This window comes from Bufo gargarizans, chromosome 1 (assembly GCF_014858855.1).
Source record: "Bufo gargarizans isolate SCDJY-AF-19 chromosome 1, ASM1485885v1, whole genome shotgun sequence".
NCBI lineage: Eukaryota > Metazoa > Chordata > Amphibia > Anura > Bufonidae > Bufo > Bufo gargarizans.
In genome coordinates, this window is record NC_058080.1 from 460,747,775 (window position 1) to 460,765,105 (window position 17,331).

At 43.8% G+C, this 17,331-nt stretch overlaps 1 protein-coding gene across 1 annotated transcript in view; it reads right to left on the minus strand.

The window, feature by feature from the left end:
* The window catches only part of ALDH1A1 (aldehyde dehydrogenase 1 family member A1), a 42,227-nt gene extending 25,118 nt beyond the window's left edge, over positions 1 to 17,109 (minus strand). Inside the window, exons 1-6 of the mRNA XM_044272975.1 lie at positions 16,952 to 17,109; positions 5,747 to 5,851; positions 3,213 to 3,353; positions 2,981 to 3,110; positions 2,832 to 2,893; positions 151 to 279 (exon numbers count right to left, since the gene is read on the minus strand). Of these exons, the coding sequence (XP_044128910.1) occupies positions 151 to 279; positions 2,832 to 2,893; positions 2,981 to 3,110; positions 3,213 to 3,353; positions 5,747 to 5,851; positions 16,952 to 17,020 (636 nt within the window). The 5' untranslated portion in view covers positions 17,021 to 17,109. The remainder of the gene's footprint in view (positions 1 to 150; positions 280 to 2,831; positions 2,894 to 2,980; positions 3,111 to 3,212; positions 3,354 to 5,746; positions 5,852 to 16,951) is intronic.
* Positions 17,110 to 17,331: the final 222 nt, after the last annotated feature.

Genomic DNA, 17,331 nt, shown 5'->3' on the forward strand with positions numbered 1-17,331 from the left:
CCAAATCCACAGGGTAAAACCTAAAATGTAGTCTTTGATATAGGTTCATTTAGAAGAAGCTAGTATAGACACATTAGTGTAGTGTAGTCTAGTCTTGCCAGAATACTAGAATACACAATCAGCCAGTACAAATAACACATTACTACATACCTCTTTTATTAGTGATCCCATGTACAGAGCAGTCAGTGGTGTTTGTTCGGCAGGTTTGATGACAACCGTGTTACCACAGCAGAGTGCAGGTGCAATTTTCCAAGAAAACATTACAAGTGGAAAATTCCACTATGAAACAAAAAGGTAGATTATATCATAATTTAAACAGTTAAAATGTTTTTGTAACATTTTTATGTCAAGGTCAAATAATGTACTAGTTTACTAAACCTGCCTAACCTCATGTCTTATGGCTGAGAGGTGGCTGAGAGATCGACACACCATTCAGGGTATGCTCATTAACTTTTTTAATCACCAAGTCTTTTTATCCTCATATTTGCCTCCATTGTAGCATTTTTAGGGCTTATTATTCTGAGGTGTCTTGGTGTTTACCATCTTGTATTCTTTTCCTTGCTTGTCGGTGTGCTGACCTCTCGGACCCCCCTTGGGTCCTGTTCCTCATCTTTGTGTTCCACCTTTGTTCTGCCTTTTACCATCATGTATGTAATTGTTATGTGTTATCAATAAAGCTTATCGATTTTCACTTTGTGAAGATTATGGTTCCATTTTTTGGCAACATTTATGGCTCCTTGTGGGTCGGTATTTTTTCGTTATTTATCTCTTTCCGGTAATAATTAGGGGCCTACTCGTGATCAAACCAAATCTAGTGGTTTAGTGTCCAGTGGTTTAGTGCAGATGACCAGTGGTCTCTTGACTCAGGACCGCATTTGTTATTATGCACCCAAAAACGGATGTCTCTGGCGTCAGAATTGAAGGAGCAGAACAGTAATTATGATTATTTTTTTTGTCTCTTTCACTCTAGCAGCTGATGCTATCAGCCTACCACCACTGGCATCAAATTCTTAGGCTTAGGCTACACCCAAAAAAAATTTTGTGCTTTTGATTGACCTCTGTTGGCACAAGATTTCATGCTACTGAATTTACTGCTTAAGACTACAGCTGTAGCTCAATAGTTAAAATCAAGAAGTAGTGCTACAAAAAGTCTAGGTGTAATCCCATCCTAAGAAAACCACCCATGACCTAGAGATTCAAAGCAGGGATGAGGTAGAAAATAGCCCACCGCTGAGAGGTTTGTACTAAAAAAAGGCAGCATGCAGTAATACAGACATGTCTAAAAATGTACCCATACAGCACACACGAAGGGCAGTAGCACTTGGCAACAGTATTATGTGTAAAAAGCCAACGTGTATAACACTGAATAGCAACCAGTGGATCCAGTTTCCGACAAACTCTTATAAGACATAAAAAACAGACTTGCTTTTTAGCTTCTGCCTATTGTGATGCTTCTCCTTCTGTGGCAGACTACTTGCACAGCCCATTACCTACACATCTCCTCTCCCCCATTAGAGGTAAAGGCCCAGTATGTGTGTCTGCCTGAATGTGAAATAGATATGGAAAAAATGTTGCAGGTACTGTATATAGTACTTGTGACAGTTGTGTATATCTGTGTAGTGAGTAAACCTTTCCATAGGTAGAGCGTGGGTGTATGTGTATAACAAGAGTATCTGCATGTACGCAATGTATGGGGGAGAATTTATCAAATTATTTGCACCCTTATGTTTGTGTATATTTGCAACTTTTATTACTTCTCACCAAACGTGGTATGTGGTAAGAAAGGTGGGTGCGGTTAACTGGACACGGGTGCGGTCTCTATCAGTCTAACACATTTATTGAGTTTAGGCCAGAAAAAAGTGCAAATGTGGATGGAGCAAATCTACACAACATCTACAGATCTCACAGCAGGTGTATATTTCATTTTCTAAATTCTAAGGGGTTCTATAGCTTTTTCTTACTGATGATCTATCTTCTGTATAGATCATCAGCATCTGATCGGTGGGGGTCCAACACCCGGGACCCCTGTCGATCAGCTGTTTGAGAAGGCAGCTATTGCACCCTTGCTTAGAAATGTCTCTGAATATAGTCCACAAACCCTATGTACAGTCTGTTCCTGCATTCTTCTGGTACTACCTTACATTTGCCTCCTCTTGCACGGTTTCTAAAAGATGGGACATGGGGTGAGATTAGGGGTGTAGCGGTCTCTTCGAACTCCTCCATACACATACACAGTTTGTTTGGGCCAAGTGTGTAATTGTTGTCAGCGGAGAGAGAGGAGAGATCCACTGACAGACACTTCTGGCAGTGGCTTATCTCCTCGAAGAACAAAAGTATCGGGCAAAAAAATTCAGTTAGGAACTCTGCTTACACATGAGATTGTTGGCTGAACCTGCTGTTTTAGGTAGGTTCCTCTAACAAAAAAGAACGTGGATAGGGGCCTTAACACAAGACTGAAGAGCCAACTCAGTTTATCTCAAACCAGCCAAAATAAGCAATTTCAAAATCTGCATTTGGCACATGAAAGCTGGAATGTCTTTGAAAACCTTCTGTATGCATTTGACCAGTGGTGTACCATCAATATAGGCAGACCACGCACTGGCTATGGGGCCCCTGAGGTTAGGGGGCCCTTTCTGACCTGAATACACGCTGCATTACCAGTAACAGTAGAGAGATAAATACTGGCCCCAGTCCTGTGTCCTCCTCCTAAAATACATACGGTCGTGTGCAGGAGCCCAATTCTATGTTTTGCTATGGGGCCCCATGATTTCTATGTACGCCCCTCATTTGACCATTATTAAATACGGCTGTTGCTTGTATAACTCACTTACAGGGATTATTTGACCACATACTCCAACAGGTTCATGTCTTGTGAAAGTAAAGTAATCTCCATCTATAAGTAAAAGAAGTTATGGTTTGTTATTGAAAACAATTCAATTCTTCATTCTGGAAGACATGACACAGCGTTAACACAGCATACCCATAGGTATTGTACGGCCACAGTTTTTGTCTGCCCAGCCTGCACAGTAGCGCAGGGACTTAAGAGCTCCTGGTATGTCTGCAAAGTAGGATGAGGTGAAAGTCTTTCCTGCATCAATTGACTCCAATGTCTGAAAAAGGTCCAATTCTTCAAGTTATTTTAAGCGGAACTTCTAAATGTGCCATATTAGAAAAGAATAAAATGTTTGTGTTGTCACATGAAAATCACTTACGCTTAGAATCAAGATGTCCCGTTCGATGAGGGCTGCTAACTTATTCAACAGTTTACCCCTCTCTGAAGCATCCATTCTGCGCCATGGTGATCCGTACTGGAATGCTTCTCTTGCCGCTTTCACAGCTTTATTTACATCTTCCTAGGAGCAAAGGAGCATTAGTTTAAGCAATAGAAATCTTAACTGTCTGACTAAACCCGGGACCCAGGGTCCTCAACTTAAAGGATAACTGTCATATTTTATTTTATTTGCTAGTTTATTAGAGCTAGGCAAAAGATCTGTAATAACCTTATAATAACAGCTTTCATTAATGTCTCCTGTCCCTATCCATTGCTCCCTTAAAAGACCGTTGCTATGGCTCATCTGTCTCCGGCTAGAAAGACAGAGGGGCGGTCCTTCACACTGCATGCCTGCATTAGGCTTCAGAGTGAGGAGGCGTGTCTCTCAGTATTCCAATCTGATTGGCTGGCAGGAAGCTGCTGGCTACAGCAAGTTTGTATGTGACCTGGGGGAATGCAGTTTTGGCCTCAGAGAACTGGCAGAGGAGCCATCTTGAGAAGATCCTCATAATGTAGGATTCAAAACAGCTGTAACTAAGGGTACTTTCACACTTGCGTCAGTGTGATCCGGCAAGAAGTTCCGTCGTCGGAACTGCCTGCAGGATCTGCCGATCTGCATGTGACTAAAAGCATTTGTGAGACGGATCCAGATGCGAATCCGTCGCACAAATGCATTGCAAGAACGGATCCGTCTCTCCGCTTGTCATGCGGATAGACGGATCTGTCTTGTATTTTTTTTCACAGTTTTCCTGAAAGTACCCTAAGGGAAAAACTCAAGGAAAACAGCGGTAAGTGAAGAAACTAAAGATTGCTTTATGCATAATGCTGCTGCAGCAGTAACATATTCTAAAATAGATTTTTTAAAAATGAAAATATGACAGTTATCCTTTAAGCCTCTGGGTTGGAGGGTGATTTCTTTCAGAGAATACTGACTCTAAAAGGGTAAAGTCCAACACTGATTGATTGTTTGTATCTGCAGAGTGACTATTTTCTTATTAGGGTCCATTCACACGTCTGTAAGTGTTTTGCGGATCCGCAAAACACATTCACCTGCAATGTGCGATCCGCAATTTGCGGACCACACATCACAGACACTTTAATAGAAAATGCCTTTTCTGGTGGACATGTTCTAATTTTTTACAGGAACGGAATTGCGGATCCCGATAAATTTGATCCCAAAAAAACGTATGCATTTCCCAAAAATGAGGATTCGGATCCCGGAAATGCGGACTCGCATCCATTCCAGCCCCATTAAAAGTGAATGGGTCTGCAAATTGTGGAACGAATGCGGACCCAAATTACGGACGTGTGAATGAACCCTTAAAGGGGTTGACTAATAAAGATATTTTATGACATATGGATGTCAGAGAGGAAGGTTTCAAGCTTGGGAACCCCTATATACATCACAATAGAGAGTTGCCCTGTGAAAATAGCTCCTGCTCTGAAGAACTCTAACCATTAATCTGAATGGTCACCATGTAATACTGCATCTCCCCTGCACCAGCTGGGTATAGCTGGTGTAAAAACATAGAGCTGTACTGGCAATTGTTTTTCTGTATCAAAAAATTGCATAATACATATACGTAATATATATAGTACTGTTGGAGACATATCACTGCTGAGGCAGTCATTGGTTTAGTATCTGTTAACATGATCATGTCCATACCCAACTCAACCCAGGGTGGTGGGGATCAGGTAAGTGTATGTATTTTTCATTAGGTGATCCATGCTAGGGGCCATTACAAAATAGATGGAAACTCCCTTTAAAGGGAATCTGTCACTGCGACTATTATCTGCAGTAATACGCGAGTGGTAGTGCAGATAATGGGTCTAGATCGCCACTTTTTATTTTCCTACTGCCTCCATGTTCAGCCTTTAAAAGCTACTCTGAAATACATAGTCAGGACTGTTGTGCACATGCACATCTGTCCTCTCAGTTACAATGGCGCATGCACAGCAGTCCTGACTATGCATTTCAGTAAAGCTTTGAGTGCTGATAAAGGGGGAACGTGGGGGCAGTAAGAAAAAAATAATATATAGCAATCGGGACTCTGTATGTGCAGTACTACTCACATTTTAGGCTAGGTCTACACGACGACATTTGTCGCGCGACATTTTGTTGCACCAATGTCACGCGACAATTTTTATAATAGCAGTCTATGGTGTCGCACTGCAACATGCAACATGTTGAGATGGATTTTTCTGCGACTGTTGCGTCGCAGTATGTCGCATGTTGCGGTGCGACACCATAGACTGCCATTATAAAAATTGTCGCGCGACATTGGTGCAACAAAATGTCGCGCATTGTTGCGCCCTATCTGTCGCGCGACTAAATGTTGTTGTGTAGACCTAGCCTTACTGCAGATAAAAGTCCAGCATCATGGTGACAGATTTCGTTTGAGATCATTGTAATGGCAAAAAACAATGTTCTAATTCACCTAGAAAAAAGTAGAATCGACAGTATATGTTCCTTACCTTATCTCCTTCTTCTATATCACATATCTTTTCTCCTGTGGCTGGGTTGAAGACACCAAATTTCTTGCCACTGACTGAGTTATGCCATTCGTTGTTAATAAAGATCTGCGTGGGAAAAAAGCAATCCCGATTAATATACTGTGATATGGTATCAGCGCTGTAACCTGTCTGCCAAGAATTGCAAAACAGTATATGTATCTCTGTAATTCTGTATATGGCAAAGTTTTGTCCAGTTAGGGTTTAGCACAGGGATCAGTAACCCCCGGCACTCCAGCTGTTCAGATACTACAGCTCCCAGAATATTTCATTTACTTGTACATGTATGTGAGTTAGAAGAACAGCAGAGCATGTTTGCATGCTGGGAGTGGTAGTTTCACTGCATCTGGAGTGCCGAAGGTTGATGATCCCTGGTCTAGCATGTGAGTGAATGCTTAAAGCTTGTCACAATTTGTCGAAATTGACGTGGTTAGCCATCTAATGTCCACAAGGATGGCTCAATTGTCCCATAATATGTGTGATCGGTACATACCTAGATGACAGTTATGTTTTTTAAACTTAAAGGGTTTTTCCAATACTTTTTAAATGATGACCTATCCTCTGGATAGGTCATATGACTTCAGGAAGGCCTTTCTGTAAGCAAGTTTCCTGATGTAAAGCTAGTCAAACACATTAAATAGACGTTGTCTGATGGCTTAGTCCATATTAGCCGTTTTAGTTATTCAAAGTGTCAAGTTGACACTGGGTGAAGGACAAATGATCTGTAATGCCTGTAGGTAGGGACAGTGAGCCCTTGACCTAAAACCCAGCCAGCTTTCCCTACCTACTTGCAGTACAAGACCTAGGTAGCAAGACCGCAACTAGGTCGACAGTCCCTATACTACTAAGGTGCAGAAACAGACAAACACTAAGAGACAAAACAACACAAAAGCAGGGTCATGCATAACAGGCTATGCAGTACCAAAAGAAACAGAGAGTGGTCAGATGACAAGCCAAGATCAGAACCAGACGAACAATGCAGTACCAAACTAAGTCCATGACTCGACACTTCATTAGTCAGAAACTCTAGTCCAGGGATGGCCAACCTGTGGCTCTCCAGCTGTTGTAAAACTACAACTCCCACCATGCCCTTCTGTAGGCCGATAGCTGTAGGCAGTCTGGGCATGCTGAGAGTTGTAGTTTTTCAACAGCTGGAGAGCCTCAGGTTGGCCATCCCTGCTCTAGTCCATAGGAGTAGAGCAACTGAGGAGAAACAGTATATTGCATCCTGTCGCGTCACCAGGGGGCACCACAGAGCAGTGCCGAAGATTGCGCCGCTGGAGCCCGGACAGATGAGATAGTGACATGATCTCCCTGGGAATGCTCTTTCATAAAATGATCTCTTGTCCATGATCTATGTGTTTTTTTTAATGAAAGCTCTTTTTGTCTATCAAACGATCTTCTGTCTTTCCAAACAATGACGATCTGTCATCAGCTGTCATCATTTATTGTTGCATTTTACCCAATGAGAGGTTGCTTTCATTGAAATAATCGATTTTAGACTAATATGTATGGCTTCCTTAACAGGATCTACCAGATCTCCTCTTTGGCCCCTGCACAGAGACATATGACGACCATCAGATTCCACCTTTCATTTTGACAGCTTCATTGGAAAATGAAAGGTGGAATCTGATTGGTTGCTATGGGCAACTAAGCCAGTTCTACTTTACACCAGTTTGGTAAATGACCCCTAGGTGTACGGTCAGCTTAGCATAAACCTTCCAAAATTAGGGCTCAAAGAGATTTTTGTAAACATATTTTATTGAATATGAATTGTGAAATATAGACATAATTAAATCTGAGCATAAACTCCTGTCACCGTGAGGTGATAATTCCATGTAATTGCACTCCTCTGTAGTGAAAATGTAATCAGACAGGGTCTTAAATACTCAAACAACCCTAGGAACTTTTTTTGGTAGTGATTATTGTAAAAAGGCACTTCTTGGCTGTGATACTGAAGGAGCCTTGCCAGAAGTCACATATTACCCTCAGATGTGAGTAGGCAGGGTTTACTTTGCCTCATTATGCAGCCGCCATGCTGTGACCCTCTGTATATGGTCACATATTGAGTCTTCCATGCATGGCAAGTTACTTATTTATTTCAAAGGAAATTGCTTGAAAAACCACAGGAAGCGTTGCCTTGATTAGTGAGAATTGCCGGGTCACAGACTTAAGTTACATTTCCTTTTATTATTTCCAGTGCATTTAGAAATAATGTGGATGACACAGTGAAGTGAGTTGTACAGTAGGTCTGCCGGGATATCAAGCACACACTGTGCTCATTTCATCCCACACTCAGCTCCAGGACCTCCAGACTGACCTGCCTTGGTCATGCAGATGAAGGACGGTCACGTTGTCTTAGGCCTCATGCACACGACCGCATGTATTTTGCGGTCCGCAGAAAATACGGGTGACGTCCGTGTGCATTCCGTATTTTGCGGAACAGAACAGCCCTCTAATAGAACAGTCCTATTCCTTGTCCGTAATGCGGACAATAATAGGACATGTTCTATTTTTGTTGCAGAACGGAAATACGGAAATGGAATGCGCACGGAGTAACTTCCGTTTTTTTTGCGGACCCATTCAAATGAATGGTTCTGTATACGGTCCGCAAAAATAAAAATAAAAATAAATGAACGGACACGGAAAGAAAATACGTTTGTGTGCAAGAGGCCTTAGACAGAGGCATCGCTGTTTGCTACTGTGTGAATGACAGTATTGTCTAGACCAGGGGTAGGCAACCTCCGGCTCCCAGCTGCTGTTGTGAAACTACAACTCCCAGTATGCATACTTGCTCTGCTTTTCTAAGAACTCTCATATAAATGAATGGAGCATGCTGGGAATTGTAGTTTCACAACAGCTGGGAGACGGAGGTTGCCTACCCCTGGTCTAGACGATGAGGTCTGCTGATGTGTAATATTAAATGCGTATTACTAAATTGTATCTTACAAGATGTGCCACAACCACAACAACCTGCGTCTTGTACCCTCAGAAGAAGACTGAGTTGTGTGCTCAAATCTCAGGCCTGGTTCACACCTGAGCGTTTTACATCGCGTTCCTACGTGCTGTAAAACGCTCAACAGGCGAAAACCCATGTTTCCCTATGGGTATGGATCTCACCTGCGCGTTTTACAACGCGTACGAATGCGCTGTAAAATGCCCTACGCCCAAAGAAGTACAGGAGCTTCTTTGGGGCGCATTGTCGCGCCCATAGACTCGTGCCTCTGTGGTCAATTGCAAGAACGTGCGTTTCCCATTTCCAAAAACGCGCCCGGAAAACGTCCGACAAAAAATGTGCGTAAAATGCACGTATCAAATACGCTCAAGTGTGAACCAGGCGTCAAAGAGAACCCATATCCTCTCCTGACATGTCTTTAGTAGTAACTACATGCATTCCCCATGTAAATACCAATTCCGGAGCATCTATTCATATTGCTTTATGTTGCACCATTCCTTTACTATTCTTCTAGAAGGTATGAATAAATTACCAGAAGTCTGCAATGAAGGTCCAGCTGGGTGTTACCAGTCGGGAGGGTGTCCCCACACAGTCTGACATTATCCAATCAGTGCTACAGAGACCCCAACTGGTAACACCCATCTGGACCTTCATTGCAGGCTGCTAGTAATTCATTCATAAACTTCTAGAAGGAATAATAAATGAATGGTAGGCTTGAGCGAATTGACCTTTGGATCACAGATCCGAAGTCAATTTGGTCAAAAACTTTGAAATCTTGTTTCCGTACAGCATTAAAATGTATTGGCTCCGTGGAGGAAAACTTTCTCTCGCCCAAAGTTGTGCGAGACATCAGGAAATGACTTATCTTATTACTATCTGAGGATTTGAAAACATTTTGAAATAGCAAACCGAAGTCGGGTTTGATACTGGCTGGTACCTTAAAATGTTTTTAAATAAGATAGGAATACCCAAGTCATTCACCGAAGTCTCATGCAACTTCGGGCGAGGTTTCCTCCATAGAGCCAATACATTTTAATGCTGTAAGGAAACAGCATTTCAAGCGAAGTTTGTGAACGAATCGACTTCGGCTCAATGGTCTGAAGCTCGATTCGCTCAAGCCTAATCCTAAGAATAGATGCTCCAGACCCGTTATTACCTGGGGAATTCATGTAGTTACTAAAACAGACCTGTCAGGAGCGGTGACGGGTCCTCTCCTCAGGTCAGGTTTCTTTACTCTTCGGCAAAGTGACATTATAATTAATGTTCAGCAAAGTTTTGAAAAATTTGATCCGCCAGCTTTGCCGAACTTCAAGAAATTCGATTCTTTATGAATGACTTTGTCACAAATCGTTTTTTCATTGTATGGAGCAAGCGCAATCACGGTGAGTGGCGATCACGCCACCCCTGCCATTTAACCCCTCAGATGCCGCGTTCAACTCTGACCACGGCATCTGAGACTCACATTCAGATGACAACTCTGGGGTTAGAAAAAATAAAAATTATACTGACCTCATCCACTTGATCGCGAAGAGGCCATCCTCTCCGTCTTGATTGACCTCACTGTGCGCGACCAGCGTGATCGTTCTGTGATGTCATCACGCTCGCCACTGGTCCTTTGGTGGGTTTTCTTCAATCACAATGGACCGGACGTCCACTCCGTGATCTAGTGGATGAGGTGAGTATCATTTTTATTTTATTTTAGGCCATCGTTTTAGGAAAAATGGTGTCGTTACCACGAAGCGCGAGGAAATTCGGCTTTGCGGTGAATCAAATTTTTCCAAAACTTCAGATTTGTATCCTTCGATTGGCTTGTGAATCCATATAATTATCTGTCAGTTATATATCACTGAACAAGTACTGTAGTTAGTAGACTACATTGTAGAATAGATCAAGATTATATCTGTGCCTAAATGATTCACTTTTCAGATGAATAGTGTATTTAATAAGGAAGGTGCCATTTGTAGGACCGCTGTGTGATCCCCTAAGATAGTAGATAAAGGACATGATGCTTTCTCATGGCCCTCACTAGTAATTGTGATCATGGGATATATCAATAGAGTCCCTTACATGAAGAGATATCAATAATAGAAGCATTGCTATTTCCTTGCCGTGAGTGGCCGTGAGCCTCCTTGCCTGTGGCTTCTCTGAATTGGTACAGACTGAACCTATGGCATATTCTTAAAGTGCACTGGGGTGCAATGAGGCAAATGAATTAAGAGGTGGACGCCTCTTAATAAATTTGGTGCATCTTAGGCTGCCCTTAAAGGGGTTGTGTCACAGTTCAGCAAATAGCATTTCTCATGTAGATAAAGTTAATACAGGACACTTACTAATGTATTGTTATTGTCCATATTGTCTCCTTTGCTGGCTGGATTAAATTTTCCATCACATTATAGGCTGCTTGTTTCCATGGTTACAACCACCCTGCAATCCATCAGTGGCGGCCGTGCTTGCACACTATAGAAAAAAGCCTGTGTACGCTCCCACGGTCCCGGTCACCAGAGAGACCAGCACTTTTTCCAATAGTGTGCAAGCACGGCCACTACTCATGGATTGAAGGGTGGTCGTAACCATGGAAACGACCACGTATAATGTGATGGAAAATGAATCCAGCCGGCAAAGGAGGCAATATGGACAATCACAGTACATTAGTAAGTGCCTTGTATTAACTTTCTCTACATGATAAATGCCACTTGCTGAACTGACACAACCCCTTTAAAGGGAATCTGTCTCCTGGTTCAGCATATTCAGCTGTCACCGTTGGCATGTACAATAACCTACCCTATTTCCTGCAGTGGTCTTCTTTCTTCTCTTCATGGTTTAATTTTGATAAAAAAGTGCTTTTTGTAATATGCAAATGAACCTCGAAGGTGCCCAGAGGGGCGGTATTCTCTTGAGCCCAGTAACGCCCCCTGTAGTGCCCAGTCCACCTTAATTGCGAGCCCAAGCACGCCTACTCATTATTAAATATCGTCCCACAGCCGAGGTCAACGGCGCTACTCCCCTCCGCTACGTCAACTAATACATTCAAGCTACACCCTTGGCTTCTTTCTTTCGGCCGCTGGAAATCTCGCGCAGGTGCAGTACCGCCGACTGCCTGCGCCTGTGCGATCAAATAGCTCCTGAGGGCAACAGCTTCAAAAGTGTCACTAGGCATGCGTTCTATTTTAACAAAAGAAAGAAGACCACTGCAGGAAATAAGGTCGTTTATTGTACATGCCAACGGTGACAGCTGAATATGCTCAAACCAGGTGACAGATTCCCTTTAAGCCATAAAATTAAAGAGTTGTTCAGTGCTATGATATGTATGACCTATCCTCTGAATAGGTGATCAATATTAGATCAGCAGGGGTCTGAGTAGCTGTTTGAAGGGGTCGCAACGCCTGTGCAAGCACTACGTCCTCTGCACTGTTTAAGTGCATGCCATCTACAGTAGGCTCTAGCGGGGGTGCAGAGTAACTACACCTGCTCATCCCATTCACCTGAATGCTAGACGGGGTAGAGCTAAACAGTGCAGCAACCCCTTCAACCAGCTGATCAGAGGCCGTGTCGGGAGCCAGTCTGATATTGATGATCTATGCTAAAAACAAAAAGTGTATTTAAATGGAGAAGATTTTTATCTTCCTGCCCATTTTGTCCATGGCATTGCAGGAGAGTGGAGGAAAGGTGAATTCTGAGCTATACTTCTAGAGGACGCTTGATACCCGTCCAAGGCTGCCACACCTAGACTCTGCAAATCAGCACCTTTGCCCTGCACCATTCACCATAGCTAGAAATGAAATCCTTTGATTTCTCGAAAACACGGTCTCTAATTAGGAGTATGTTTTATATGGATTTAACAAGTATTAGGCTAGATCTACACGACAACATTTGTCGCGCAACATTTTGTTGCACTAATGTCGCGCAACAATTTTTATAATGGCAGTCTATGGTGTCGCACTGCAACATGCGACATGCTGCGACTGCGATGCAACAGTCGCAGCAATCCGTTGAAGTCGCAGCATGTTGCAGTGCGACACCATAGACTGCCATTATAAAAATTGTTGCGCGACATTAGTGCAACAAAATGTTGCGCGACAAATGTCGTCGTGTAGACCTAGCTTTAGGGTACTTTCACACTAGCGTTATTCTTTTCCGGTATAGAGTTCCGTCCTAGGGGCTCAATACCGGAAAAGAACTGCTCAGGCATATCCCCATGCATTCTGAATGGAGAGCAATCCGTTCAGGATGCATCAGGACGTCTTCAGTTCAGTCTTTTTGACTGTTCAGGACGGAGATAATAACACAGCATGCTGCGGTTTTATCTCCGTTCAAGATTCCAGAACACTTGCCAGATCCGAAATGTTTTCACATTGAAATGCTTTAATGCCGGATCTGGCCCCGAGTGTTCCGGCAAAACAGATCCGTCCTTCCGATCTGCTCATGCTCAGACTGCAAAAAATGTGAAAAATAAATAAATGCCGGATCTGTTTTTCCGGATGACACTAGAGAGACGGCTCCGGAATTTCAATGCATTTGTCATACGGATTAGTATCCTGATCAGTCTTACAAATGCCATCAGCTTGCATACGTTTTGAAGGCTCCGGCAGGCAGTTCCGGCGACGGAATCCTCTGCCGCAGGTGTGCAAGTACCCTTAGGCCTAGTTCACACGAACGTATGGCTTTTTCAGTGTTTTGCGGTCCGTTTTTCACGGATCCGCTTTTCCGTTTTTTGTTTCCGTTTCCTTTCCGTTCCGTTTTTCCGTATGCCATGTACAGTATACAGTAATTACATAGAAAAAATTGGGCTGGCCATAACATTTTCAATAGATGGTTCAGAAAAAACGGAACGGAAACGGAAGACATACGGATGCATTTCCGTATGTGTTCAGTTTTTTTTGCGGACCCCATGACTTGAATGGAGCCACGACCCGTGATTTACGGCCAAATATAGGACAAGCTCTATCTTTCAACGGAACGGAAAAACGGAAATACGGAAACGGAATGCATACGGAACACATTCCGTTTTTTTTGCGGAACCATTCAAATGAATGGTTCCGTATACGGAGCACAAAAAAACGGCCCTTACACCCGCAAAAAAAAAAACGTTCGTGTGAACTAGGCCTTAGACAAAAAATGTTTAGGGTGTGGCACACGGTCATGTCCCCTGATACAGTTTTGGAAGCCAAAATCGGAAGTGGATCAAAAAGTGGTGAACCTAATGTCAGAAACCCAGCGCTTGAAATCTCGCACAGATGCATATCTCCAATCTGTTTCCACCTGCGCCATCTGTTCCCTTCTGTGGGCATTGGCGTCATCATGGATAGTGCTGAAAGGGTTTATGATGTCAGTGCCACAGAAGGGAACAGATGGCGCAGGAGCAAATAAATGGATGATATGATATGCACCTTCATGAGATTTCAAGACGTGGGAGGAGCAGGTCTAGATTATAATGGGAGTGGATGGGCTCCAAGAGTACTACGCCTTGGACCCTTTTCAGCTAGAACCAGCCCTGTACCTCACATGGATCCAGAGATCTCCACGTTCACTGCTCCAAGTGTTCTGCTAGATTATCTTCAGCCTGGCAGCTCAGGGGGCATGTCCTTTCTGCTGCAGCTCAGGGGGCATGTCCTTTCTGCTGCAGCTCTCTCCCTGTAACCGTCACAGCTTCTAACAGAACATACGGCAGTTTAAACATGAGCATGTTCAACAAGCTCATGGAGACGGACCAAAAAATAAGGGAAAGAATAAACAGCAGGTGGCGCTATACAGATACATTTTATTGAATGGCTCACTGGCTATACTACATTTTTAATACCATGCAATTACAAAAGTATTCAGATCCAGGTGCTGGTTTGAAAAATTCTGAATATTTTTCATGGCACAACCCATTTAAGGCTACTTTCACACTTGCGTTCGGGGTTCCGCTTGTGAGTTCCGTTTGAAGGCTCTCACAAGCGGCCCGAACGGATCCGTACAGCCCTAATGCATTCTGAGTGGATGCGGAGGCATGTCCGCCTGGCCATGCGGAGGCAAACGGATCCGTCCAGACTTACAATGTAAGTCAATGGGGACGGATCCGTTTGAATTTGACACTATATGGCTAAATTTTCAAACGGATCCGTCCCCCATTGACTTTCAATGTAAAGTCTGGACGGATCCGTCTGAGCAACTTTCACACTTAGAATTTTTTCTAAAATATAATGCAGACGGATCCGTTCTGAACGGATCCCATCGTCTGCATTATAGGAGCGGATCCGTCTGTGCAGACACCAGACGGATCCGCTCTGAACGCAAGTGTGAAAGTAGCCTTAGTAAGGCTACTTTCACATTAGCGTCATGGATCTACAAAAACGCTTCCGTTACAATAATACAACCGTATGCGTCCGTCATGAACGGATCCGGTTGTATTATGTCTTCTATAGCCATGACGTTCCGTTTGGTTGTGCTCCTATCGCGATGTGGTGCGGAGCAAGACGGATCCGTCCTGACACACAATGTAAGTCAATGGGGACGGATCAGTTTTCTCTGACACAATAGAAAACGGATCTGTCCCCTATTCACTCTCAATGGTGTTCAAGACGGATCCGTTTTTTATTGCGTCAGAGAAAACGGATCCGTCCCCATTGACTTACATTGTGTGTCAGGACGGATCCGTCTTGCTCCGCACCACATCGCGATAGGAGCACAACCAAACGGAACGGAATGCATTCTGGTGACTCCGTTTCGTTCAGTTCAGTTTTGTCCTATTGACAATGAATGGGGACAAAGCTGAAGCCTTTTCTTCCGTTATTGAAATCCTGTGACTGATTTCAATGGCTGAATTGAAAACGCTAATGTGAAAGTAGCCTAGCTTTTTTTTTTATCTTTGCACATCCAGGACTTACCATCAGCACCATTTAATAGGATATCTGGTGGTTAGTGGTTCCCAGGTCAAATTATCCTCTGCTAGACCTTTGGGGCCCTTTTTCATACTTTGTCCGAGGATCCTCTGGTACTCCGGTGGGTCAGTCCAACCTGCGCGCTCTGCAGTAACAGCAGAAGCGTATCTAAGGCTTCGTTCACATCACCGTTCAGCCTTTCCGTTCTCCTGCTCTGTTTAGGGGCAGGAGAACGGAAAGGACGGATAAGCACATAACTGACGCCAAACTGAGTCAAACGGAGCCCTTAGGACCCCATAGACTATAATGGGGTCCATTATGTTTCCGCTCAGAAGATGATTTTTAAGCGGAGACAAAAGTCCTGCATGCACAACTTTCTCTTTGCTCTTCTGAGCGGAAACATAACGGACCCCATTATAGTCTATGGGGTCCTCAGGTTCTGTTTGACTTAGTTTGGCGTCAGTTATGTGCTTATCCGTCCTTTCCGTTCTCCTGCCCCTAAATGGAGCAGGAGAACGGAAAGGCTGAGCGGTGATGTGAATGTAGCCTTACCTGCAGAGCTTACCGTCTGAACAAGACTTCACTTTTTTTAGAACAGTTATTTAATACCGTCAAACATCAAATCTGAAGATTATACTATTAGGGCACGTGTATGGACTAGACGGAGACTTTGTCATTAACCCTCCACATCTGCGGAGTATTCCTTTAAGAGCGATTGTGCAATCTGGGCTGTAGAAGAAATTGAATAAATATGGAGCTTAACCAGCAGCATAGCACACATGTACTTGGCCAGCCTCATACGTGTTTACTGAGCCATGCAACGCGGCATTACATTCTGCAAGAATGTCCGCCATTCCCAGGCCTGCACTTCCAAACTATCTTTCAGAGTCTAAAGTACACAAGGGCAATAGTCAGATAAGATATTCGGGCGTGTGTGAGCTAGCATGGCTTACTGAGGCAGGGGGACATACTTGTCACATATACCTCGCCTCATATTCCAGGATCTCCTATTTGCAGATGAGCTCAGATTGTCGCTTTACTCGCAAAACAACAGCTATTGCGTGAGTTATGTCAGATGACAAAGTTAGCTCTGCTACATCTCTGTCCCTGTACAGTCAGATAGAAGATCTTTATAAGGCATCTTGGCCGCTTTACAAGGAGCGTGTCCCAGAGTGAACCTGGGGGTGGCTGGCCAATGTTTTGTAAAGTGGGATTCCCAGTTTTGCTTATGTTGAGAAAAGGTCACTTACATAAGCACCCTTGCCTTCGGGGGCTGCAGTTAACCCCTGCACCCCTGCCCAGGAATAGACTCTGTATAGAATAGTATGGGTAGTCAGGGCTGGCTGCACTTACCTTGGTGTACTTGACCTCCAGGTTGGTGAGAGGAGTAGGCATGCTGGGGCTCTTCCCTTCAGATGACATGTCGGGCGCAGTGACTGGAACACAGGTGGAGAGAGCAGAGTCAGGCGGGAGGCTGTATCCTCACTGGCCACTGGGCTGGCGTCTCTGCCTTTTACTTCACATGGGTTACACCGACATTTGCATATACAGCTGGGATTGGACCAAGCAATGTATAGCCGGAAAGAAGACACTCAGCAGCCCCGCCCCCGACAGGCTGCACTGGGACAGCTCACTCTGGGAGGCTGTGCTCTCTGTCTGTCTATATATCTGTCTGTCTGTATGTCTATATATATATATCTGTCTGTCTATTATCTGTCTATATATCTGTCTGT